At 44.8% G+C, this 26,429-nt stretch overlaps 1 protein-coding gene across 2 annotated transcripts; it reads left to right on the forward strand.

Moving 5' to 3' along the window:
• The first annotated feature begins 44 nt into the window (after positions 1-44).
• On the forward strand, positions 45-25,224 carry AAR2 (AAR2 splicing factor). Of its 2 annotated transcripts, XM_010342639.3 has the most exons (5): positions 45-3,861; positions 4,287-4,454; positions 7,177-7,987; positions 11,925-12,154; positions 23,272-25,224. In XM_010342639.3, the coding sequence occupies exons 3-5, from the start codon at positions 7,231-7,233 to the stop codon at positions 23,437-23,439; spliced, it is 1,155 nt and encodes a 384-aa protein (XP_010340941.1). In that variant the 5' UTR covers positions 45-3,861; positions 4,287-4,454; positions 7,177-7,230; the 3' UTR covers positions 23,440-25,224. The 2 variants fall into 2 exon arrangements, with proteins under 2 accessions (XP_010340941.1, XP_003932063.1); XM_003932014.4 differs by lacking the exon at positions 4,287-4,454.
• Positions 25,225-26,429: the final 1,205 nt, after the last annotated feature.

Genomic DNA, 26,429 nt, shown 5'->3' on the forward strand with positions numbered 1-26,429 from the left:
CAAGTTGGCATTGTGGGAAGGGCTAAAACTGAAGTGGAGACATCCCAACTTAGAACATGTTTATTCAACAAATAATTGGAGCTCAGGGTGGTCCAGGCCTTGGTGACTCTCCAGGCACAACACAAACAAGACGAAAGTCCCTGCCCTCCAGGAACTCATAGGCTAGTGGAGGAAACAGATGCCAACACAGGCTGTCAGTTACAGAGTAATCAGCACTAGGAAGGAAATACACAGGGAAAAGAGAGGGAAGGTCGCTGAAGGAGACCACTCTAAATACGGTGGCCAGGTAAGGCCTCCCTGAGGAGGCAATCTGTGAGCTGAATGAAGAGAAGGATCCATCAACAAAGATGAGGAACTCAGGTGCACATTCTTGGAGAGGGGGACAGCAAACATTCGGGCCCCAGGACGTGTAGGGGGTTGCTGAGTGGAGAAACGGCATGGTCCCTCCTCTTCCTGAAAGAAGAGTACCTACATTGGGGTCTCTCTTCCTGTAACTCTTCTACATTAGAGCCTAGTGGAAAAGAAAATACAATCCTCAACTTCAGCCTTTGCCCAAAACCTCTATGTATGTTCCCACATCCTCATACCACCTGTCCCATTATTCACTTATTTTTATTCAAATTGACTCAAGCCAAGTGCTATGGCTCATGCCTGTAATCCCAGCACTTTGGGAGGCCGAGGCAGGGAGATCACCTGAGGTTAGGAGTTCAAGACCAGCCTGATGAACATAGTGAAACCCCGTCTGTACTAAAAAATAGAAAAAAAAAAAAAAAAAAAAAAAAAGCCAGGCGTGGTGGTGTGCACCTGTAGTCTCAGCTACTCAGGAGGTTCAGCTGAGGTGGGAGAATCACTTGAACCCAAGAGACAGAGGTTGCAGTGTGCCAAGACGGTGTCACTGCACTCCAGCCTGGTGACAGAGAGAGACTCTGCCTCAAAAAAATAATAAAATTACTAAATTGACTCACTTTAAAAGCAACTGTATTTAAAAAGGAAACTATATTGCTTCCACAAATGAAAAGTTTAGCCGGGCGCGGTGGCTCAAGCCTGTAATCCCAGCACTTTGGGAGGCCGAGGCGGGTGGATCACGAGGTCGAGAGATCGAGACCATCCTGGTCAACATGGTGAAACCCCGTCTCTACTAAAAGTGCAAAAAATTAGCTGGGCATGGTGGCACGTGCCTGTAATCCCAGCTACTCAGGAGGCTGAGGCAGGAGAATTGCCTGAGCCCAGGAGGCGGAGGTTGTGGTGAGCCGAGATCGCGCCATTGCACTCCAGCCTGGGTAACAAGGGCGAAACTCCGTCTCAAAAAAAAAAAAAAAAAAAAAAAAAAAGAAAAGTTTATGTCATTTGCCAAGAAAGGAGGTGTTCATAAAATAAATGCAAATATACTAAAATTAAAAGCCGTCATACACGTAAAAACTAAACTCATCCCTTAGACCACCTTAAGTGCACACACCACACTTTCCTTTTATTGCACCAAGCAACTCATCTCAGGCCACTTTGCTTTATTGCTGCGAATCTCCCCAGTGAGTCTTTTCCATGTGTATGTATTTTTCCAGAGTTGAAGTCATCTTGTACATACCATTGCAAATACTTTAAAATATATATATCTTGAGCATTTCCTTATACTTTCAAATACTAAATACTTCTTTTCTTTGGAAAGGTAATTCATTAAATGATAGACTATGCAGTGAAAAGTGATTCTTTAGCCTTCTCCAGATTTCTGTCTCTTGTCAGAGGCAATTGCTGTGAGGAACATCATGAATCCTTCCCCGAATTTTCTCTGCCAGTCTCCTTTGGCAATCTGTTATCCGTAGGGCCCTGGAATAGGACTTGGTTTACAAACAATGGGTCTCCATACGATTTTTCAGGCCCCATACACCCTGATCTATATTTCTGCCTCCCATAAAGGGCCATCCTCTCTGCTTTCAGGGAATAATCAAAGGTAAGTTCACCCAGATCATTATTTTTCAACTGAGTTGAGGGTGGGGGAGTGATCCTCCTCCTTTCTCCCCAACCCTCTGCCACCCCAGGGACATTTAGCAATGGCCGTCACAACTGAGGGGTGCTACTAATGCCTAGTAGGTAGGGGCCAGGGCTGCTGCTAAACATCCTACAATGCACAGGACAGCCACCTGCAACAAAGACTTATCTGGCCCCAAATGTCAATAGTGCCGAGGTTGAGCCATTCTGATCTAAATGGACATGTAACCCAAAAGGTAGGACTCCTAGGTCACCTTCTACAGCTTCTACACCCAGTGTTCAGTCCCCTGGAGTCTCTGAGAAGAAGGTGAGCCCAACTGAAACTGGGGACTTTGAAACCAGACCACAGAGCTCAGCACCGAAGTCTGGGAGTTGGGGATGGGTGGAGAGGGAGCTGAGCTTCTTCATGCAGGAAATGAAACTTGACAGTACAGGCTGAGATTGATAAGCATGACTGTGACTGATGGAGGCTGTCTCTGGTTAGTCCTGCAGCAGCTCATTGTGATTAACCATGACTGCAGGGCCCTGTCTAGTCTGCAACCCACTAAGAGATAAATTTTGACTGAGACAGATTGGCATGTCCAGCTGTCACTGAGGAAATGTGACAGACAAGCTAAGGAGCAGCAGCACAGAGATAAGAACAGACAGGCCTTGGTTTGCATTCTAGCTCTGCCATTCTCTGGCTGTGTAACATCATCTCTGAACCTCAGTTTTCTCTTCTGCAAACTGGAAATATACATACCTACTTACTAGGCTAGTGTAAGGATTAGAAATACCCAAGTGGCCTGCCCTAAAATCACATAAGTCAATTCTTTTTTTACCCGGATGGAGTCTTGCTCTGTCACCAGGCTGGAGTGCAGTCATGCAATCTCAGCTCATTGCTACCTCCGCCTGCTGGGTTCAAGTGATTCTCCTGCCTCAGCCTCCCTAGTAGCTGGGATTACAGGCACACACCACCACACCCAGCTAATTTTTGTATTTTCAGTAGATACGGGGTTTCACCATGCTGGCCAGGCTGGTCTCAAACTCCTGACTTCATGATCCCCCTGCCTTGGCATCCTAAAGTGCTGGGATTATAGGCATGAGCCACCACACCTGGCTTCACCTAAGCCAATTCTTTGCAATAAATCACTTAATATAGATCTCCTACTGGCTCTGCATCTTTGGTGGAACCTTGATTAATAGTGCAGAGTTAGACCCACAGTATCGTCATTATTCGCTAAATGCATAATATATGTACCGAGCTGAGCTTTTGTGCCTGGCTTTGTGCAAGGTTCAAGGGAAACAGTGCAGAACAAGACAGGCAGATTCTTTCCCTCTTGTGTTGATAGCCTGATTGAGATGTCGGACTTGGCCTGCAGAAAGGACACTGGGTGATTGTGGGCAGAGGGACTGAGATAATGGCTGCTGCTGCTGCTGCAGCTGCAACGGCGCACATTGGTTCTCTGGGCTGGCGGCTGGGTTTCTGAGGCTCTCCCCGAGGGCTGAGTATGACTGGAAGCTGAGACACTGTGACCGGGATAGAGATTGGCTGACAAAGACTGTGACCGAGCGCCTGACTGGCTACTACTGGATAGCCATGGCCTTGGCAGTGCTTTAGTGACCATGACTGCTTGAGCCCAAAGTAAGATGTCTGGTGGCTGTGTTTCTGGATGGGGATATAAAATGCATAGGTTTGTCAAAGTTGTTCAAAATTCAGAAGCTAAAACGAGACACTAATAGCAAAAGGCAACATTGGATCCGGCGGAACCTGCAAGCACGGGCTATTCTTCCCGGGACCCAGGGCTCCGCCGGACCGCTCTCTCCGTTACTCCAGTCAGGCGCCAAACAGGAGAACTTCCGGTGCATTTCCGCGGTACCGGAACGCGGGGCGAGGAGGTGAGTGTGGCCTCCTGGCCTCTCTTTCGTCTCCTGATTCCGTGTGGGTGTGTGCGCGGGCGTGTGGCCGGGCCGCCCCTCTTCTCGGCTCGGAATCGCGGAGTGCCTTAAACTAGGCTCACCTAGTCGGGGCGGCTGGTTCTCTGCCTGTGGGACTCTGGTGTCTCTGGAGGCCCTTCCTGAGAAGCCGTCGCCAAGGCTTCCCGGAACACTCGGGGTTACTTCTGTTTTTTTTTTTTTTTATTTTTTTTTAACTTTAGAGCCTGGGGGCCGTAGACCCTTACTGCACCGAACCTGGCTCTGCCCTACTGTCTGCGTGACTTCCAGTGAGGTCTTCTCCCGAACTGAGCCTTTGTTTCTCGTTTACAAAATGGATATCATACTTGTATTAAATAAATATTTACTAAGCGTCTAATGTGTGCTAGGAATACAGCAGGACTCAAGTCTCGTGACTGTGACGGGCCTCAATCAAACATGAAAAACTGCAGTGGTGATAATTGAAACGGAAGGGTACAAGGCACCCCAGAGTGTGTTACAGGAGACCTGACTTAACCCCGGGTCAAGGAACCTTTACTGAGGAGGTGAATAGTGAGGTGAGATCAGAAGAAAGATTTGACAAAATGGAGAGGGAATAGTTTCCTATCTGGAGAGAGAGCCTCCAATTTCAGGTCCGAAAGGGGAACAGAGCTTGTTGGGGACCATGGTGTGAAACAAGCTAAAGGGGTTCCCAGAGGTCAGACCATGCAGACTTTATAGGGCGTAGGAAGAATTTTGGTTTTCCGAGAACGATATGGGAAACCACTCAGAGGCTGACATGGGTGATGGTGATTTGATTAGATTGGCATTTTGAAACGGATACAGCTGTCGAATGGAGAATGGATTGAGGAGCAGGCACTCTCTCAGTGAGGGACAATGGTAGCTTGGATTAGGGAGGTGGTGGAGAGACGGGAGATGGATGTGATTTTAGGTGTTCCAGGACTGTGAGGAACTCACAGAGCCGTCAGTGACAGGGGTTGGTAGACTGCAGAGTTCTGTGCATATTTAATAAACCTTTTCCTAGCATTTCCTCTGTGCCAGGCCATGTGCCAGCTGCTGGAGATATAGTGAATAGAATTACAGGCTGGTGGAATTAGAGTGAAAGAAATGTCATTATCAAGGAGGAGCACACAGATGTCACAGGGGAAAATGGCTAATTGATGAGAAGTTATTCTAAATGGAATCTCTATTCATTCAGCAAATATTAAGTACTTTCTGAATTCAGAATTACAAATAGATGATACAAATTATTTAGAGCAGTGTCTTTCAAACTTTTATGACCGTGACCTACAGTAACAAATACATTTTATGATACAACCAAGTGTACACACAAAGCTCCAGAAAACAGTACTTAGCTTTACTACTTTTGCTGTATTGTGATATTCAAAAGTTGTTATTTTCATTTTAAAAATAATGGTGGTTGAGACCTTTACATTGATTTCCTAATCCATTGATGGGTTGTGACTTGCATTTTGTGGGGAAAAAATGTTGATTCAGGGTAAGAGTCATTTGTAGTGGTTTTGGGGTAATGATGATAAAATGTACTCTTATTTTTGGAACAGGATTGGTTTTCCTTTCCACACTGTTTTTATTTATCTATTCATTTAAAGTAAAAAGAGTAAACAGGGCTAGGCATGGTGGCTCACACCTGTAATCGCAGCACTTTGGAGGCTGAGGCGGGTGGATCACTTGAGGACAGGCATTCAAGACCAGCCTGGACAACATGGTGAAATCCTGTCTCTACTAAAATTACAAAAGTTAGCCAGGTGTGGTGGTGCACACCAGTAGTCTCAGCTACTCGGGAGGCTGAGACATGAGAATTTGAACCCAGGAGGTGGAGCATGTAGTAAGCCAAGATCATGCCATTACACTCCAGCCTGGGTGATGGATCGAGACCCTGTCTCAAAAAAAAAAAAAAAAAAAAAAAAGAGCAAATAAAATTAAACAGGTCAACATGCAGCAGGTTTTCTATGTGTGAAATTTTGTCATCTTGTTTGTACATCTGGCTAGATTGGAATTGCCTGGAGGGCAGTGACTCTTAATCTCTGTTGTTTCTTCGGGGGCCTGGCAAAGTGCAGGCACTCAGTCAGTATTTGTTAGATTAATCAGGTAGGTATTTTAGGACTAGAAGATTAGATACTGGTTTGTTTACATTTGTTCATGTTGGAACCATTCTTGCCAATATCCCAGAGGCACTGTCTGGGACATTCAGAAGTAGGTAAAATAACTGTACTAAGCTCTTTCTCTTCTGGCCAGCTTTCTCTTCCTAGGCTAGCTTTATCACTTGAATTCATTCTGAATGAATGATCCAGAGCCACGACTGATTGTGGGCTCTTTAGGAAGTTGTTTTACTCCCTGGAGTTTAGGTTTTTTACGAGTGAAAGAAGAGGAGATTTGTGATTGAAAAGCTCTCTAGACCTCGAACAAATTTTACCTGCTGAGCCTCCACTTTCTACCTTCTGTCCATTTCTGGGCCTTCCCTGAGGCTTTTGGGAAACTGGGTATGTACTTGCTTTAATAGTTTCCTGCAGAGTTGTAGCTTCAAATGATTAGGCATAGTTATAGTTTAGAGTGAGCCATCCAGGCATTTTCCACTCACACCTTCTGTTGTGAGAAAGAGACCTGAGAAGATACTAAGAGTGGATGGTGGACAGAAGAACAGTGGCCTGCAGGCTGGGTACCAAGATTCTATTTTGGGTCCTGGTATGACCGTGAGCATGTCACTTTTCTTTCACTGGTAACATAGCTGTGAAGTGAGTGTCTTTGCATGTTAAACCAAAACACAAATTTTTTTGTTATCGTTATTTTTTAAAGATGATGTCTCGTTCTGTCACCAGGCTGTAGTGCAGGGGTGTGATCTCAGCTCACTGCAACCTTTGCCTCCTGGGTTCAAGTGATTCTCCTGCCTCAGCCTCCCTAGTAGCTGGGACTACAGGTGCACGCACGCCACCACGCCACCACACCCAGCTAATTTTTGTATTATTTTGTAGTAGAGATGGGGTTTTACCATGTTGGCCAGGATCTCAATCTCTTGACCTTGTTATCTGCCTGTCTCAGCCTTCCAAAGTGCTGGGATTATAGGCATGAGCCACCACACCCAGCCAAAAATTGTTTCTTTTAGTTCTCGTTTTCCTCATCTGTAAACTCAATGCATGGTTGTCATGAGGATTAAGGGAAATAATTATGACAGGGGTCTAATTGAATATCTGGCACGTACAGAATGCTTAGCAAATAAAGCATCTTTCCCCACTATCTAACTCTGATTTCTTTCTTTCTTAGCTGTTCTGGAAGACTAAAGAAAAATAGTTCTTTTGGTCACCCACCACTGGCCCCATGGCTGCCATGCAAATGGATCCTGAGCTAGCCAAGCGCCTCTTCTTTGAAGGGGCCACTGTGGTCATCCTAAACATGCCCAAAGGAACAGAGTTTGGGATTGACTATAACTCCTGGGAGGTGGGACCCAAGTTCCGGGGCGTGAAGATGATCCCTCCAGGCATTCACTTCCTCCACTATAGCTCTGTGGACAAGGCTAATCCCAAGGAAGTAGGCCCTCGGATGGGTTTCTTCCTTAGCCTGCAGCAGCGGGGGCTGACAGTGCTGCGCTGGAGCACAATCAGGGAAGAGGTAGACCTCTCCCCAGCCCCCGAGTCTGAGGTAGAAGCCATGAGGGCCAACCTTCAGGAGCTGGACCAGTTCCTGGGGCCTTATCCATATGCCACTCTGAAGAAGTGGATCTCACTCACCAACTTCATCAGCGAAGCTACAATGGAGAAGCTACAGCCTGAGAACCGGCAGATCTGCGCCTTCTCTGATGTGCTACCTGTGCTCTCGATGAAGCACACCAAGGACCGGGTGGGGCACAATCTACCCAGCTGGGGCACTGAATGCAAAAGCTACCAAGAGGGCCTGGCGCGACTACCTGAGATGAAGCCCAGAGCTGGGACAGAGATCCGCTTCTCAGAGCTGCCCACACAGATGTTCCCAGCAGGTGCCACGCCAGCCGAGATAACCAAGCACAGCATGGACCTGAGCTATGCCCTGGAGACTGTCCTCAACAAGCAGTTCCCAAGCAGCCCCCAGGATGTGCTTGGTGAGAAGGAACAAGGCTCTTTGGGAGTGGGCCAAGGGGAGGATATTAGCAGAGGTGTTTTAGATTAGGGAGTACCTCTTGTGTCAGTCCAGCAGTAACTAAACCTGGCTAGGAGGCTGAAGATACAGGTGTATCTTTACCCTTAACCCTGGAGATTTTGATTCAAAAGATCTGGAGAAGGGCTTCAGCAGTTTCTGTATATCTGTCAAATAAACAGGCATCCTAGGCGTGAACCTGGTGCAGATAATTTTCTGTTTGGGAACCACTGATAGAGCCCAGTTCTACAGAAGGGAAGGATTTGGCCCACTGAGTGACTGAATTGAAACCAGAACCCAGGACTCTTGATTTCTGGGCCAGACCTATGCTCGTTGTAGCCTCTCACCTAGCCCCGCAGTTTGCTCCTGACCCTCAAGATGTTCGTCCCTCAGCAGGCTTAGAACAGAACAGTGGTTTTTTTTTAATCGTTACAGTTTTTATTGCTATCTTCCCTCTTTATTACAAAAATGATAGATATTAATCATAGAAGAAAAACAAAATTCACTTCAAATCCCACCACTTAAAACCATTTGTACATTCTGGTATATTTACATTCCTTTTTTTCTGTGTATTTCTATGTATTTCATTTCAATCTCTTCTCTGTTTATTTCTATGTATTTCCTCTCAGTCTTTTAAAAAATTTAGTATATGCATTTATGTATATATGTGAGTTTTTATAAAAACAGGATTGAAGTATATTACTTTGTAATCTGCCTTAATATAAACGTTTTTCCATGTTTTTCCATGAAACAGTCACTTTTTTAGTGGCTATTTCATGTTCATAGTTATTGGACCAGTTCTCTATTATGGACCATTGAAATGTTCCTATTTTCTCTATTATAAATATCATCTAGTGTCCAGATGCAGTGGCTCACACCTGTAATCCCACCACTTTGGGAGGCCAAGACAGGCGGACCACCTGAGGTCAGGAGTTTGAGACTAGCCTAACCAACATGGTGAAACCCTGTCTGTACTAACAAAATGAGCTGGGCCTGGTGGTGGGCACCTGTAGACCTAGCTGCTCTGGAGGCTGAGGAAGGAGAATCATTTGAACCTTGGAGGAGGAGGTCGCAGTGAGCCAAGATCATGCCATTGCCCTCCAGCCTGGGCAACAAGAGCTGTCTCAAAAAAAAATATATATATATATATACATATATCATCTAGTGAACATTCTCATGCACACTTATGTGTACATTTAGGGATAGAATCATTGGGTCAGACTGTGCATGATGCCAGGAGGTTTTACATCCTTGCTGGCTAGTAGGAGGCTATTGCCCATCACCTTCGACAGCATTGGGCATGGCAGTTTTACAAAAGCCTCTTCCAGTTGGATAGTTGAAAAATGGCACCTTGTTTCTATTTACATTTCTTTTTTTTTTTTTTTTGAGGCGGAGTTTCGCTCTTTACCCAGGCTGGAGTGCAATGGCGCGATGTCTGCTCACCGCAACCTCCGCCTCCCGGGTTCAGGCAATTCTCCTGCCTCAGCTTCCTGAGTAGCTGGGATCACAGGCACGCGCCACCATGCCCAGCTAATTTTTTGTATTTTTAGTAGAGACGGGGTTTCACCTTGTTGACCAAATACTAGTGACAGCAAATATGTGTCACATCTTAAACAGCTATTTGTATATATGTTTACAAATTTTCCAGGTAATTTGCATATTTTTCTGTCAGAAGTTCAGTGAGAAATTTGAATTTAGGACTTTTTTTTTGAGACAGGGTTTCACTCTGTTGCCCAGGCTGGAGTACAGTCACACAATCATGTCTTACTGCCACCTCAACCTCCTGGGCCCAAGCGATCCTCCTGTCTCGGCCTCCCAAAGTGCTGGAATTACCGTGCCCTGACAGGACTCTTTATATCATTGGTTCAGCTGATGATATAAGGTATATTTTAACAGGTACATCATAATGTGTTAGTATTATTATGTAATAAGTAACATTTGAAAGTCTGGCTTAAAAGTGAATAGAAATCCTGTCTTTCTACTTCTTAAACATTTCAGTTCTTCAAAATGTATCTTGTGAAAAGGTCTGTTACAGGAGTAACTTTGTTGGTTGTGGGTTTTTTTGTTGTTTTTTTTGAGACAAGATCTCACTGACATGGGCTGGAGTGCAGTGGCATGATCACAGCTCACTGCAGCCTCAACCTCCTGGGCTCAAGTGATCCTCCCACCTCAGCCTCCCAAGTAGCTGGGACCACAGGTGTGTCCCACCATGCTCAACTAATTATTTTTGGTAGAGATAGGGTCTCCCTGTGTTGCCCAAGCTTGTCTCAAACTCCTGAGCTCAAGCTATCCTCCTCCATTAACCTCTTAAAGGGCTAGAACTATCCCTGTCACCCGACCTGTGCAGGGATAATTTTGAATCAGTCACAGCTCTTTGAATTTATTTTTGGTGTTATAATTTAATTTTAGACAAGGTCAGAAATGCACAAATTTAAATGTATGTCCTAAATGCAAAGAATACCCTAATACTTAGTTTCACAAACTAACCAAGTAGAGCCAGTTGAAGAAGCAAATCATTAACCTATATTACACAAAGAAAATTTGACTGTATTTGCAAATATTGGTCAGACATCTAAAATATCTAAACCAGGTAGCTATTCACACAAATCACTTAGTTCCATATACTTAGGAACAGGGAGCTAGTTTTTCCAGGTCTCTGGAGGTGGCAGAGATCAAACGCCATACATTTGAAGAGGTATTTAGTGCTGAGTACGTCTCTTCTTTTTATGGTTCACATGTATGTATACCTCATTAAATTTACAGCCACCTTTGAAGCTAGAGAGAATGTCTGTGATCAGTAGCAGTATTTCTGCGGTAACCAGAGACCCAGTTACTTGCCCAGAGACAGTGGTGTCTGGATCATCAGGTCTCTTTGTTTGAGATGAGCATCTGATAGAAATTGGGAATATAATATTTTTTGAGTGCTACTTTGTGCCATGTGTTATTCTAAATGCTTTAAGTGTACTATATCCGTTCATTTAATCTTTACTGCAACCCTCAAATAAGGAAATTGAGGCCTTAATAGATTTAAGTAACTTGCCCAAGGTCACACAGCTGCTAAGTAGCAGAGCTAAGATTTGAATCTAGGCAGTTTGGCTCCAGAGCCCATGCTCTTAGCCCCAAGCTGCTCGTAGAGATTAAATCACACAGCGCTGTGATTAAACAAAAATAATATGGCTGGCAGGCTGACACTGGAATAAGTACTCATGAATTTGTCTTTTGTGGGAGGTTCTAGAAGTGTTCCCACCCAATAGCGAATCTGTTTTATCTTTCCATTGCCCACATTGTGAAGCATTAGATATGCGTGGCCTTGGGCAAGCCCTTGACTTCATCTATAAAATGAGGCAAATACCACCTTCCAGATTGCCTGGTGGAGTTGGGCTGAGGGTTACATGGTGTAGTGCAGCATTTCCATGACCCTGAAGCAGACCATCCGTATCAGAAGCACCCAGGAAGCTTGTTAGAGCTACAGATACAAAGGCCCCATCATCTCTTGTCAACCAAAACCTGAGGGTGAAGCTTGGGTAACTTTACTTTTAACAGTCTCTCAGTGATTCCGATGGGCAGTCAGTTTGAGATCCACTTGGCATAATACCCATGAACACATTTTGTAAACTTAAAATGCCAGGAAAATACTAGGAATACCTTTTCTCTTGCAATCTGATTTTACAGAAATCCAAAGCCACAGGTTGGTTTCCCAGGGCTTTAATTCAAAGCAGTTTAGCAAATATTTATTGAGTACCTATTAAGTGCAAAATCCCATGCCAGGCTCTGCAGAAGTGACAAGAATAAAAGGTCACTTATTGCTGAAGTCCAGTGGAATTGATGACCTTGTGAACAGTGATGGAGAGTGTCAGCTGGTTCTCCTCTCCCTCAGAATCACTTCTCTCTGCACCTTTCAGGTGAACTCCAGTTTGCTTTTGTGTGCTTCCTGCTGGGGAATGTGTATGAGGCATTTGAGCATTGGAAGCGGCTCCTGAACCTCCTGTGCCGGTCAGAAGCAGCCATGGTGAAGCACCACGCCCTCTACATCAACCTCATCTCCATCCTGTACCACCAGCTTGGTGAGATCCCCGCTGACTTCTTTGTAGACATCGTCTCCCAGGACAACTTCCTCACCAGCACCTTACAGGTGAGTAGTTGTTCTGACTGAGCTGATGCTGATGTGGGTCAGAATTGAGGCAACAGTGTATGTTTTGTTTCTTGCTATTCTTCCATGACCCGAAGATTTTTAAATTTCAGTTTCCTAATCTTGGGATATTTCCTGGTTTTCTCTCTCTTACTCAATTATAAGTGCCTCTATACCAGAAATTGTCTCTCTGTACCACCCTCTCCCCACCTTGTCCCCAGAGTGCCTAACACTGGGGTTCTTGGATTTGAATTCCTTCCATTGCTTTGGTTTACTCAGCTTAAAACAGATTTTCTTTCTCCCTGTAGCCATGAGTTGCTACAACCCAGTAAAGCAGAGTTCTGAAGCTTGTTATTCCCAGTGAAACATCTGCCTCTTCTTAGATCTCATTTAAGCATTAAAATAACTTTGATTTCCTGTTCAAACAAAATGTGCCAGTTTCTGCAGAGATTCTATGACAGAAAAAGTGAAATTTGCTTTTAACTTGGCAATTAAATTTTCATTATGAGTGGTAATTAGGAAAGAAGCTTCAAACAACTTACAATCTTCATCCCATGCTATTTCCTTCCTTTGCAAACAGATTAGTTTCCTTTATGTACTGGGGACAGCCTCTGTCACTCATTTGTAACTTTCAAGAATAGAAGAGGCAGAAGCTGCTAACTGTCAGTTTCCATGCTTTCCCTCCCATGAGCTGCTTTCTTCTCCTTGTGTGTGGTACCCCATGAGGCCTACTCCATATAAGGCCACTTTTCACCAGCATTCCACTCCTACTCGGGGTAAGGGAAGAAATGAGCATTCATTAAATGCTTGTTGGGGCTGGGCGTGGTGGCTTATGACCTTAATCCCAGCACTTTGGGAGGTGAAGGCAGGAGGATTACTTGAGCCCAGGAATTCAAGACAAGCTTGGGCAATATAGTGAGACCCTACGTCTACAAAAAATTAAAAAATTAGCCAGGTCATGCACAACTGTAATCCTAGCTACTTGGGAGGCTGAGACAAAGAGGAAGTTTGAGGCTATAGTGAGCTACGATCATGATTGTGCCACTGCATTCCAGCCTGGGCAGCAGAGTGAGACTCTGTCTGTAATAAATAAGTATTAAATAAAGACTATTGGGTATCAGGCACCATGTTTGTTATGTTCTGTGGATTCACTCATTTTGAATCCCTTTGGAACCCTGTAAGATGGGGGTATTATTCCCATTTTACAAATGAGAAAACTGAGAAAGGTTAAATCATTTACTTGAAGCCAGACAGCTGGCAAGTGGATGTCAGGATTTGTACCCAGACCTGAGTCTTTGTTTCCTGCCTGTGCTTATGCCATTGTGTAGTGAATACAGTGTGAATCCCCCAGAAAGGATTCTTGATTGACATCAGTAAAGACTTCATCAAGGTCCTGTTTCTCAGGGGTACAGAACACTTTTCTAAAGCCAGCCTGTTGTTGGGTGAGCCCCTGTGAGCAGGCATCTGAGTTAAAATTGGCAGTTGGAAGACCTGTGCAGACTATGGCAATGAGTCAAGTGCATGTCTTGAGCCTGGTTTATTCTACTCAGAAGAGCATAGAACTGTCCTTTTACTGGTTCTTCATTTAACAGAGAAATTAAACCCCTTTGTCCTTCCTCTGTGGGGGAAATTTTCCCCAAAGGTACTGGTTATGGGTTGTGAGGCAGTGTGAGGGGGCATTAGGCTGCTAACTTGCCTCTGGCAGTGGCTGCAGCTCAAGAGAATGAAGTGCTTCCCTTGTGATGCACTTGCTGTCGCACAAACACAGGAGGGCCAAGGTGTTGCTGGCTGTCCAGACCATTGTTAGCACAACCACAGCTGAGCTCTAATTGCCAGGCTTTGTTCCCAGCAATGATTTACAAAACAGAAAGTGCCCAGCTGGATTGCTAGATGCCCAGGTGGGTTGTGCAAAGCTGATAGTTGGAAACATTCAGTCTTTGGACTTTCCACCAAGAAAATTTGATGTCATTATTTGGAAAAATCCAGGACATGGACCAAAAAAAAAAAAAAAGGAAAGAAACAAAACAAAAAAAACACATGTCTTTGAGCATCCTTCATATATAACATTCTACTGAAAGTGCTGAGGAATATATATATGTGAGTTAGCCAGGGTTCCTGCCCTCAAGGGATTTGTTCATTGATTTAGCAGATAATTGCTGAGCACCTGCTGTATAGAAGACTCTGTTCTAGAACTGAGAATATAGCTGTGGGCAAGACAGAGGCACTGTCTTGACTCTTGTGTTTTGAGAAAGTTAATAGAAAGTTAACTAATTCCAGATAGCAGACTCTTGTATTTTGAGAAAATTAACAGAAAGTTAACTAACCAAGCAACTCCAGATAGCAGTAAGTGTTTTAGAAGGCAGTCCTGCCCTGGTACCATTTCCCTAGCCCTGGCCTTTTGGTCTCAGCTAGACTGCTTACCCCTGTTACCCCATCTGTCCCCACGCTGCCACCTGAGGTGCTGCACCATATGCAGCTATGATCCTGCTTCTCTGTGGCTCCTCATTGCCTAGAAGATTAAAAGCCCAAACGTTAGTTGCAAAGGCCATTCTGATCTTGCTTCTTATTCTGTTCTCCAGCTTCTCCTTCCTCTCCATGTTTTTCCCTATCAACTCCAGCAACAGTGGTCTCCTTGCAGATTCCCAGACAGGCTATGCTGTTTTGCTGTTTCATGCCTTTTTTAAAATTGTGGTGAAAAAACATGGCTGGGCCGTGGTGGCTCATGCCTGTAATCTTAGCACTTTGGGAGGCCAAGGCTGGAGGATCACTTGAGGTCAGGAGTTCAAGACCAGCCTGGCCAACATGGTAAAACCAGGTCTCTATTAAAAACACAAAAATTAGCCAGACATGGTGGCAGATGCCTCTAGTCCCAGCTACTCAGGAGGCTGAGACAGGAGAATACCTTGAACCTGGGAGGGAGGGGTTGCAGTGAGCCAATATTACACCACTGCACTCCAGCCTGGGCAAAAAGAGTGAGGCTCCGTCTCAAAATAAAGAAATAAAGAAAAATAAAATTGTGGTTGAAAAACACAATTTAACATGAGATATGCCCTCTTAACAGATTTTCAGTGTTCAGTACAGTATTGTTAACTGTAATTATCATGCTGTCCAGCAGATCTCTAGAACTTCATCCTGCATAATTGAAACTTTGTACATGTTTTAGACCTTCTTGCCCAAACCTGATTTTCCCTCTTCCTGGTACAAATTTGCTCATTCTACAATATGCCCTCAAGGCATTTCTTTCTATCAAACTATCCCTCTTCTCCCCTCTCCCCTCTCCCCTCTTCCCTCTCCCCTCTCCCCTCTCCCTTCCTCCCCTCTCCCCTCTCCCCCTCCCTACTCTTAGCCTACCTACTTTGTATTTGTCACTGCTATATTGTGTGAGATATGCTTGCTGAAACTAATATATTGTCTGCCTGACTCTCGCATTGAGTCATGGGCTCCTTTTATAAGAGGCCTATTTTTTGTTGATCTGGTTATCTTCTTTTTCTTTCTTTTTCTTTTTTTTTTTTTTTTTAGACTTGGTCTTGTTCTGCCACCCAGGCTGGAGTGCAATGGTGCGATCTCAGCTCACTGTAACCTCTGCCTCCCAGGTTCAAGCCATTCTCTGGCCTCAGCCCCCCAAGTAGCTGGGATTACAGGCATGCACCACCATGCCCAGCTAACTTTTTTGTATTTTTAGTAGAGACGAGGTTTCACCATGTTGGCCAGGCTGATCTTGAACTCCTGACCTCAGATGATCCATCTGGCATACATCTGGTTATCTTCAATATGTTACCAAGGCCTAACATTGATCTCATTTGATGTTATTGGGTGTTTTTAGATGGATAGAATTAATAATTCTTGTGGCAATGTAAGTATCATAGGTATAAACAGTGGAGTCTGGTCAAAGGGCATTAGGAGCACCTAATTCTGACTGGTTAATTCTGACTGGGGTTGAGATTTGAGGGGATAAAGGACTAGAAATGGCTTTATGCAAGGGTGGAAGGTAGGAGGCATTTGACCATACACCTGAGGGATGGCTGAGATTTCAAAAGGCACAATGTGGACAAGGAGATTATAAAACTTTTTTTTTTTTGATGGAGAGTCACGTTGATCCCATGTTGGCAGTGAGAGTCCAGTTCTCCACACAGAGGCATTCACTCAGGGTATTTGTGACTGAATGAATCAGCCCATAAAAGCCTTCCTCAGCCAGCCGCCTGCCCTCGCCCCAGGTAGTCAAGTAAGTGGAACTGGCTTTCTTACTTAGGAGCTTAAATGGCTACTACCCATGGAGAGGGACTGGTGTTTTTATGTGTAAGCACTTAAAGACAGCCACATTAGTATGGATAAAATCAGCCACGTAATGGAATGCTCTTAGCCATTAATTTTTTTCAACTTTCCCATGTGAGGCCCTTTTGAATAGAAGCCACTAGTTTTTACAAATCTTTTGGATTTCACTTGAATCAAAATGATTTGTTTTACAAAAATAGATAGTTTTTTCTTTTATTTAAAGCAATGTAAGTTCCGTCATTCATTTAAAACCAATGAAAGGATAAATCTGAATATAATGGTATGTTAGAAAATGAGTGATGTACAAAATAAGGAGTTAATGCTGATTCCATAGTGTTTAGGCATATAGTCATCTAACCTGTTTTTAAAAATACTTCTAGTTACAATAGGCTATATGTGCTTTCCACTTTGTTTTCTTGCTAGTATTCTAAATGTGTGTCCATCTTTTACTCTTGAAGGAAAACACCGACTCTTGACAGTGAGGTCTATGGCATTTTCTTTTTTTTTTTTTTTGAGACGGAGTTTCGCTCTTGTTACCCAGGCTGGAGAGCAATGGCGCCGTCTCGGCTCACCGCAACCTCCGCCTCCTGGGTTCAGGCAATTCTCCTGCCTCAGCCTCCTGAGTACCTGGGACTATAGGCACGCGCCGCCATGCCCAGCTAATTTTTTGTATTTTTAGTAGAGACGGGGTTTCATCATGTTGACCAGGATGGTCTCGATCTCTTGACCTCGTGATCCACCCGCCTCGGCCTCCCAAAGTGCTGGGATTACAGGCTTGAGCCACTGCGCCCGGCCGGTCTATGGTATTTTCATCACGATACCCATTATGATAAATTTGCCTGCCTACTCCTATACCTCTTGCTGTTAGCTATCACTTTTGCATGCTTAGTCTCATTGAGCCCCCACAACCGTGCTAGAAGCTAGGTCTGCAATCCCATTATACAGATGAGGAAGCAGGCTCAGGGAGGTCACACAATTTGCTCAAAATCAGCAGAGCTAGTGGAAGGCAAGGCTGAACTTTACATTCTAAAGCCTGTGGTGGGCTCCCGTATATGATTGGAGTCCCAGATGAAACATCCCAGATTTTTCAAACTCACCTCAGATGATTTCATTTGTGCTGCTTTTCACCTTCCTGGGCATCATTGTGAAACAATAGTCTTGCTTTTGACACCACCTTCTTCTGCTGCAAGTGAAAACAAAATCTTTACCTATTGCTAGTTTCATTCTAAGTTGAGTGATTATTTGGGAATTGAAAAAATTAGGAAATGCCATCTTTTTGGTCTAGCTAAAAAAAAACAGGGTAAGATAGTGACATAGCTACCTGCCTTGATAATTTGAATTTCTTGAGGTGACCTGGCTGAACTCAATTTATTTAACTTAGGTTTAAGAAAAGCTTTCACATGTATGTCTAAAGTATGACTAAAGTATTAGAATTTCATAATACACAGATTAAATGATTAAAGTGTTCATGCTTTATATTTGAAGAAAAACACCCAGTAGATGTGCTTTTTGTTTGAGATAAATGCATTTGTTTGCAAAATGTTATCCTAGCTCAAAATATTTTTAAAATATTCAGAATTAATCTGCTGACATTAAGATGATTTATGTCCCAGTGATGTTAAAAAGTGTTGACTTGATTTTGTTTTAGTTAATAAAGTAACCAGATCACTGTTAAGTTTCCCGAAGAAGGCATAAAATTAATCTGAAAATAAAATAATCAGAATAAGTTATTGCTTAGAAACTAAGTGTTATTTAAACATATTCATTTCTGAATTGTGAGGAGTTTTTAAAAATACCAAGTTTGTGAAACTGTGGTCAAAAATAGATCAGGGGATGCCAGATGGTAGGGGTGAGGAAGGGTTTGACTGCTTAGGGGCAGCACAAGGGAGCTGTTTGGAGTGATGGGATGGTTCTGCGTCCTGTTTGGGGTGATGGTTACACAAATTTATATGTACTTTCAAACTCAGAACTGGATACCAAAAGTAAACACTATGAACATATATTATATAGTGGTTGCATGGGTATATATATATATTTGTCCAAATGAACTGAGCATTTAAAATTGTAGAATTTACTAACCTGGGCAGCATAGCGAGAACCTGTCTCTACAAAAAATTTTAAAAAATATTACCAGGTGTGGTGGCTCATGCCTGTATAATCCCAGCACTTTGGGAAGACAAGGTGGGTGGATCACTTGATCCCAGGTGTTTGAGACCAGCCTGGGCATCATGATAAAACCCTGTCTCTACAAAAAATACAAAAATTAGCCAAGTGTGGTGGCATGCACCTGTAGTTTCAACTACTCAGGAGACTAAGGTGGGTGGATCACTTGAGCCCAGAGGTTGAGGCTGCAGTAAGCTGTGATCACATCACTGCTCCCCAGCCTGGGTGACAGAGTAAGACTCTGTCTCAAAAAAAAAAAAAAAAAAAAAAAAATTATCCAGGTGTGGTGGAGTATACCTATAGTCCTAACTACTTTGGATGCTGAGGCAGGAGAATCCTTTGAGCCCAGGAGTTGAAGGGTACAGTGAGATATGATCATGCCACTGCACTTCAGCCTGGGCGACAGTGAGATCCCATCTCTAAAAAATAAGTAAAATAAAATGAACAAAATTAATTGTGTATAAGTTATACCACAATAAGGTGTGGGTTTTTTTTTTTGTTTTTGTTTTTGTTTTTTTTTAAGTCAACCCAGACTGTGCCCTGTGTCCTGGAGGCTGCAGAGGGGACAGTTCCAGAAGCACCTTAGTTCCCCACAGGGCAGTGCTAAAAATAAATATCAGGGATGGATTAAGCCTCTGTCAAGACGAAAGGTCTGGGTAGGAGAAGGATGAAGCAGAGATACCTCTGCTTGGACAGGACTTTGCTCAGTTTTTGTCACTACATGTTGCAGCATGCCTAGCATTCCACCTCTACAATGGGAATAGTAAAGTCCTGTACCTCCTAGGCTGTGGTGAAGACCAACTTAATGAGTTCTTTAAAAAGGATGAAGCACTTTTTAAATTAGAAACCTTATTTGTTAGACTGAAGGCATCTATTGTGCCTGCTTCTAGTGGATTTTACTCCCAGACGGTGTTTGAGAAGTGCTTCGGGAGGATGGGTGATGAGCGTGAGCCCAGCTTGTTCCAGCCTGTCACTGCTGGGCATTGCCAAGTGCAATCTCTGGGTCTCATTAGGTCATCCAGTGAGCATCCTTTGGGCCGTGACTCTATACCTGGCCCTGGGCTATATGCTTTGTGGGGCACATTGATAATTAGGACGCAGTGCTTACTTTTAGAGGGTGCAGATCACTGTGATACTAGCGCAGCATGAGGAATGCCATGATGGAGGCTCAGGCACAGTGCTGGGGAACAGGGTCTGAGCAGTTCATGTCACAAGGAGGTGGCTTGAGAGCCACGGTGTTCAGGGGCCTGGTAAAGAAGCTGCCTCCCTATGATGAGCCTCTCATTCTCCCCGGCACCACCACATCATTACTGAATAGCTATTTGGTGCCAGGCACTATACAAAAATGAACCAAAAATTGAACCTGTGGTTGTCTTCATTCTTCTGTTCATGAAACATCTAATGGGTCCTTTTTGTGTGTCAGGCGTTATGCTGAGAGTAGAGCACAGTGTGAAAGAGCCGCTGCTGTGGGGTTGCTCCTTGTTTGGTAGGTGAGATCAACAGTAAATGGCCTGTTGACTTACTGAGACTGAGGCCATGATCAAGGTAGCCCTGGGGCGGAGGGAGCGCAGAGGAGCACCCACTCCATCCTTGGCCTGGAAGACATCCTAAAGGAGGTGATGTCTGAGCTGAGCCTTAGTCTTTACGAGAAGTTCGTTAGGTGAAGGAGGAGAAAGCAGGAGGTAGAAGGGTGTTGAGAGCAGAGGGAAAAGCATGTGTGCAGAGAGGCACAGTGGAAGCAGTGGCACAGATTTGGGCGGCTGCTCAGGGTATCTAGAGAGCAGGGACTGTGTGGAGAGTCATACAGTTCCTGTGTAAGGAAGGGAAACAGGAAGAGACTTTTGCTTATTCAGCCCAGCAGGCTACCCACAACCGCTGGGCATGGCCTAATGGGTATGCAGGGCCTCCAGAGCCAAAACTGTTTGAGAAAAGCCTTCTGTGCTGCCCATACCAGGCCCCTCACCAGAGTTCAGCCTTGCTCCAGGCAGGCTCCACTAGCTGCCTACAGACAGGCCGACCGCTGGCTTCCCCATGGCCCTCACCACCAAGATCACACAGCCCCTCTAATTAGTTATTGATCTGGCATTTTGTTGTGGCTGTGCTTCCCACTCCTGTGTTAGTCGATTCCCAAGTTAATGAAGCCGGATTCCGTACTGCCTCCCCACCCAGCCCCCCGTCACTTCTCCCTATGCTACCAATGCTGCTACTCCAACAGAATGACTCCAAAGACCACTGCAAATGAGCCACACTCCTACTAACAGGTAGATGATGGAGAAGCAGGTGGGAGGAATATTGCCCCTGGAATCAGCTGCAGAGGATGCCTGTTGCCTTTGTCAGGTCAGGTCTCCTGGGGCCCGGCATCTTTCCATGGTGGCCTGAAAGCCAGCTTTGGCATGAGGGTGCTGTGGATCAAAGAGTTTCTTCCACCTTCATACCCCTGTGTCTCTGGGTGGGCCTGTAGGGTAGCAGATGGCAGTCTGGGAAAAACCACTTCTTTCTTTCTGGGTAATTTTTATTCAGTCATTTAACTCCTCTCAGCTTCCATTTCCTTAAAATAGGCATTCTGTTGTATCTTTCCAGGGTGTTGGGAGGATCCAGTTGGATGTTCTGTGAAACTTCTTTGAAAAAATAAAATAGTTTAAGAAGGAATCATGGGTTTGCTGTTACTCTTAGGAAGGGACTGGGATCCAGGAATATCTGGAATGGGGTTTCAGATGTGGAAAAACTACTATTCTACTCCCTACCCATGTTTGTATTAAATGAAACTGTTTATGAGAGCATCAAAATAAGGGGTTAATATCCAGAATATATAAAGAACTCCTATAACTCAACAATGCAGAAGCAACCCAATTTAAAAAATGGATAAGGAAGTGAATGGACATTTCACCAAAGAAGATTCAAACAGCCAATGTGCACATGAAAACGTACTGAATATCCACTGATAATTGGGGAAACGCACATCAAAACTGCAGTAAGATACTACCTCCCACCTATTAGAATGGCCATTATTTAAACACAGAAAATACCAGGTGTTGGCCAGGATGTGGAGAAATTAGAACCTTTGTGTGTTGCTGGTGGGACTATAAAATGGTACAGCCCCTGTGAAAAACAGTATGGCAGTTCGTCGGAATTTAAACGGAGAGTTACCATATGATCCAGCAGGTCTGCTCCTGGGTGACGGTGTGGCAGTTCATCAGAATTTAAACAGACAGTTACCCTATGATCCAGCAGCTCTGCTTCTGGGTTTATAAGCAAAAGAATTGAAAGCAGCCACACTAGGAGGTGTGTGTACACCCATATACCCATGTTCATAGCAGCATTATTCACAACAGCCAGAAGGTAAAAACAACACAAATGGACATTGGCAGATGAATAGACAAACAAAATGTGGTGCCTGCATACAACAGAATATTATTCAGCCCTCAAAAGAAAGGAAATTCAGACACATGCTGCAACATCAGTGAACCTGGAAGGATACTACTATGCTAAGTGACATTAGCTACTTGCGAAAGGACAAATGCTGTACGATTTCACTTAGATGAGGTGCCTAGGGTAGTCATATTAATAGAGATGGAAAGCAGAATGCTGGTTGCCAGCGCCTGGTGGGAGGAGGGGATAGGGAGTTGCTATTTAATGGCTGCAGAGTTTTGATTAGGGATGATAAGGTTGTTCTGGAGATGGATGGTGGAGATGGTTGTACAACAGTGTGAATGTACTTAATGCTACTCAACTGTACATTTAAAATAGTAAATATGTATATTTTGCCACAACTTAAAAAATAAAAATATTTTTAAAATGATTGAAACAGTAGATCTTATGTACAGATGCTCCTCAGCTTCCCATGGGATTATGTCTTAAAAAACTTTAAATTAGATATACCATAAGTCAAAAATGCACTGATTACACCTAACGCTCCTAACATTGCAGCTCAGCCTAGCCCACCTCAAACGTGCTCAGAACACTAACACCGGCCTACAGTTGGGCAAAATCATTTTAACACAATGCCTATTTTATAATGAAGTGTTGAGTATCTCATGTAATTTCTTTAATACTGTACTGAAAGAAACAATTCAAAGTATGGCTTCTTCTGAGTGTGTATCACTTTGCATCATCATAAAGTCAAAGTGTCGTAAATTGAATCATCATAAGTCAGGGTCCATCTGTATATTTTACCACAATAAAAAAAAAAAATCAAAGACAGCTTTTAAAGGGGATAGAAGCCTCAAACTGGCAGCCTGTGGCCCATTTAGAAGATTAGAGCAGCAATTCAGTCTTGTTGGCTTGGGGCCTGGGACTTCATGGGATCCAGGGGCTTATAAGCACCCTCAAGCCTTTTTTAGGACCCTAGTACCAGCTGGTGTAGCTACTACCTGTTACTCTGAGTTATGCCCAAGTGTCCAGTAGAACCCCCCCCAGGGGGTGGGGCCAGGGTGATAGCCCCCAGTGTTATTCTCAGTGGGGCATCTCTGCCCAGATAGTAATTTTCCATTCTAGTCCTGCCCTAGCATCTCAGCTGGGTTTGGACCTTCTTTCTTGGTTTGAGGGGAGCACAGCAGGTGTCCTGGGCCTATGCCAGCAGCAGCTGATCTACCCGCCCCAGAGAGCTGAACACCATGAGGAAATTTCCACAGCTTTCTCAGCCCCCTCTGTCTTCTCAGGAGTGACTTATCCTCTGTTCTCTGTAGGTTTTCTTTTCCTCTGCCTGCAGCATTGCCGTGGATGCCACCCTGAGGAAGAAAGCCGAAAAGTTCCAAGCTCACCTGACCAAGAAGTTCCGGTGGGACTTTGCTGCGGAGCCTGAGGACTGTGCCCCGGTGGTGGTGGTGCTCCCTGAGGGCATCGAGACGGGCTAACTTAGGGAGTGCTCTCAGCTGAGAGGGGCCCCTTCCCCGACAGGGCTGCAGTCCTGGCCTCTCCATTTACTGCTTCCTATCCTGGGACCTACCAGGGCTGTGATCTTTCCAGGTCCTGCAAAGATGGAGCCAGAATTCCCATTTCCACTGATACATATGTTTCTTCATTGCCAAAGAGGCTGTACCCATCCTGAAGACACATGTGTGGGTTCCCTGTCAGTCAGGCCTTGGTGCTAACCTGACTGAATTTCACACAGGCTCTTACAGAGGCACCTGGGAGAGACCTGCCTACCAAATTCCCTCTGAATGGAAGGAATTGAACGAGAAGTCCAAGAAATATCTGGTTGCTTGTTCCATAGGAGCTTAGAAAACAAGAAACCTTGGATTGCGCAGGGAGTCTGAGAAGTCAGTTAAATGGAAGGTGATGGGGAGAGGAGCCTGAATTGCTGCCTGCCCCTTGGTGAATGGGAGCACGTCAAAGAGGACTTGGTCCTGCGGCTCCTCAGGAGCCCTTGTTTGGGAAGAGAGTGTTAAGGGAGGCAGCTGGATTCAGTCTGGCAGGTGGTTAGCTTCAGCTTTCTCCATCAAAATCCCATTCTCCTGTCCAGAGACCCAGTGGGTTATCTCCCAAGGTGGGTGTGGCTCTGGCCTCAGGGGCCTTGCTGGTGCTGTCACCTCCCACCTGTTCCATTCCGAGGCCTCACCCAGAAGTGGGACCCCCCCATACGTCCCCTCCGTCACCGGAGCCACTATGACTGTTTCTGATGACCTGGAGAGTCAGCAACAACCAGGAAGACTTCTGCCCAGAATAGGCTTCTTAAGGCCCTTATGAAGTTGTGTGCCTTCCATGCTGAAGAAAACCTGGTCAGCCTAAATCTTCCGAGCCCTGCTGTGGAGCTGTCAGTTACCAGAGTAATGAGCTTCTGGTTCCTCAGGAGTCTTTGGGGCATGCCCATCGTGCTGTGTGGCAGGGTTCCTCTCTAGACAAGCATACAGGCCCTGACATAAAACTTGTGCTATGATCACAGTCCCTGTGCCATCCTTTTCCAAGGCGGGGGGCTCACACCAGGTTTTTTGAATGAGAATCCCTGCTGGTTAAGACTTTTGGTTCCACTTGTTTCCTTGGAGATGTTTTTCCAAGAACATAATGTACATTAAAGTCTTCAAGTTGAGACAGAATCCCCTTGTGTGTGTGTCTCTTGCAGTTAATCCACCTGATCTCCAGAGCAGCCAGGCTGCTGTCCATAGACACACACCTCCCTCCAGTGTCTGGGAGACCCTGCCCTACTTTTGGAGTCTCTGCAAGAGGCAGGCAGCCAGTGTTCCTCCTGTTTCTTTGAGGCCCCAGAGACAGGCACACCAGAAAGAAGGGATGAGGCTCTGGGTCTCAGTAATAACCCAGGTTTCACCTTGTATGAATGTGCTCCTCTTTTTCTCCGAGAGCCCACTCAAAACTACCTGGGGAGTTTCTGAAAACTGTCTTAAAAGGAATGAAGTCCTGATACATGCTACAACATGGATGAACCTTGAAAACATGCTAAGCCAAAGACACAAGGACCACCTATTACATGATTCTGTTCACATGGCATATCCACTATAGCAAATCTATAGAGAGGGGGAGTTGATTAGTGGTTACCAGAGAATGAGAGAGTATGGAATGGGAGTGACTGCTGATGAGTGTGGAATTTCTTTTTGGGGTGATGAAAATACTCTGGAATTATATGGTGATGATGGTTGTACAACTTATGAATTTACTAAAAACCACTGAAAGTATGCACTTGAAAATGATCAGTTTTATGGTATGTAAATTCCATCTCAGTAATTTCTGAAACTGCAGATTCCCAGGTCCCATCCTGCAGGGATTCTGAGGCAGCAAATCCAGATGGCTCCTGAGTTCTGAAGCACACTCAGTTTTAAGTAACATTCCCTGTAAGTGACAGCATTGTGATTAGTACCTGGAGCTCCCCTGGGATAGAATTTTTCTCCCACTGGCATTGTCAGGGCAGTTCCTAAAAGTTGTATCATGTAACCTTGTTCCCCAAGCTTGTCAGTATTCCTGTGTTTACACAGATGCATGCCCCCCTACACACACACACACACACACACACACACACACACACACACACACACCCAGGTTAAAAACTAGCTACTGTTTATCAAGGGCTCTGTTCTGTTACTTCACTGACATCCTCAGCAATAGTAAATACTATAATTATCCCCATTTTGCTGATAGGAAAATGGGCTTAGCTGAAATCACTCTGCCAGGGTCAGAGCCAATGAGTACTGAGAACCAGTCAAGCTCTTGCCTCTGGTGTCCACAACCCACTCTGCCGCTGCATTCACAGCTCTGATTTCCTTCCTTGCTGCCCCCATGTGTCCAGGGCAACCTTTCCCTCCGCCCTGCTCCCTGGGCCTGGCTTTGGCCCTGCTGCCAGTCAGTTGTGTGATCTTGAGCAAGCTGCTTATGTTGTCTGAGCCTCAGCTCCTTGCATGAAATAAGCGTTGGCTTTGGACCGGGCACGGTGGGTCATACCTGTAATCCCAACAGTTTGGCAGGCTGAGGTGGGCAGATCACAAGGTCAAGAGATTGAGACCATCCTGACCAACATGGTGAAACCCCATCTCTACTAAAAATACAAAAAGCTGGGTGTGGTGGCACGCATCTGTAGTCCCAGCTACTTGGGAGGCTGAGGCAGGAGAATCGCTTGAACCTGGGAGGCAGAGGTTGCAGTGAGCCAAGATCACGTCACTGCGCTCCAGCCTGGTGAAAGAGTGAGACTCCATCTCAAAAAAAAAAAAAAAAAAGTCTTGGATTTAGGTATCTGATATAGAATCTGCAGGCTCCCACAGGTATTTAAAAGTTGACCCTTGTGTTATTTTAAATTTTTTCAAAAGGGAAACCGTACATTTATACAGGATAATATGGCTGGGCTGACAAAAAATAATAACAATAGGTCTCTTTTGTTTGGGGCTGCAGTGACATCAGCTTT

This window comes from Saimiri boliviensis, chromosome 9 (genome assembly GCF_048565385.1).
Source record: "Saimiri boliviensis isolate mSaiBol1 chromosome 9, mSaiBol1.pri, whole genome shotgun sequence".
NCBI classification, from domain to species: Eukaryota; Metazoa; Chordata; class Mammalia; order Primates; family Cebidae; genus Saimiri; species Saimiri boliviensis.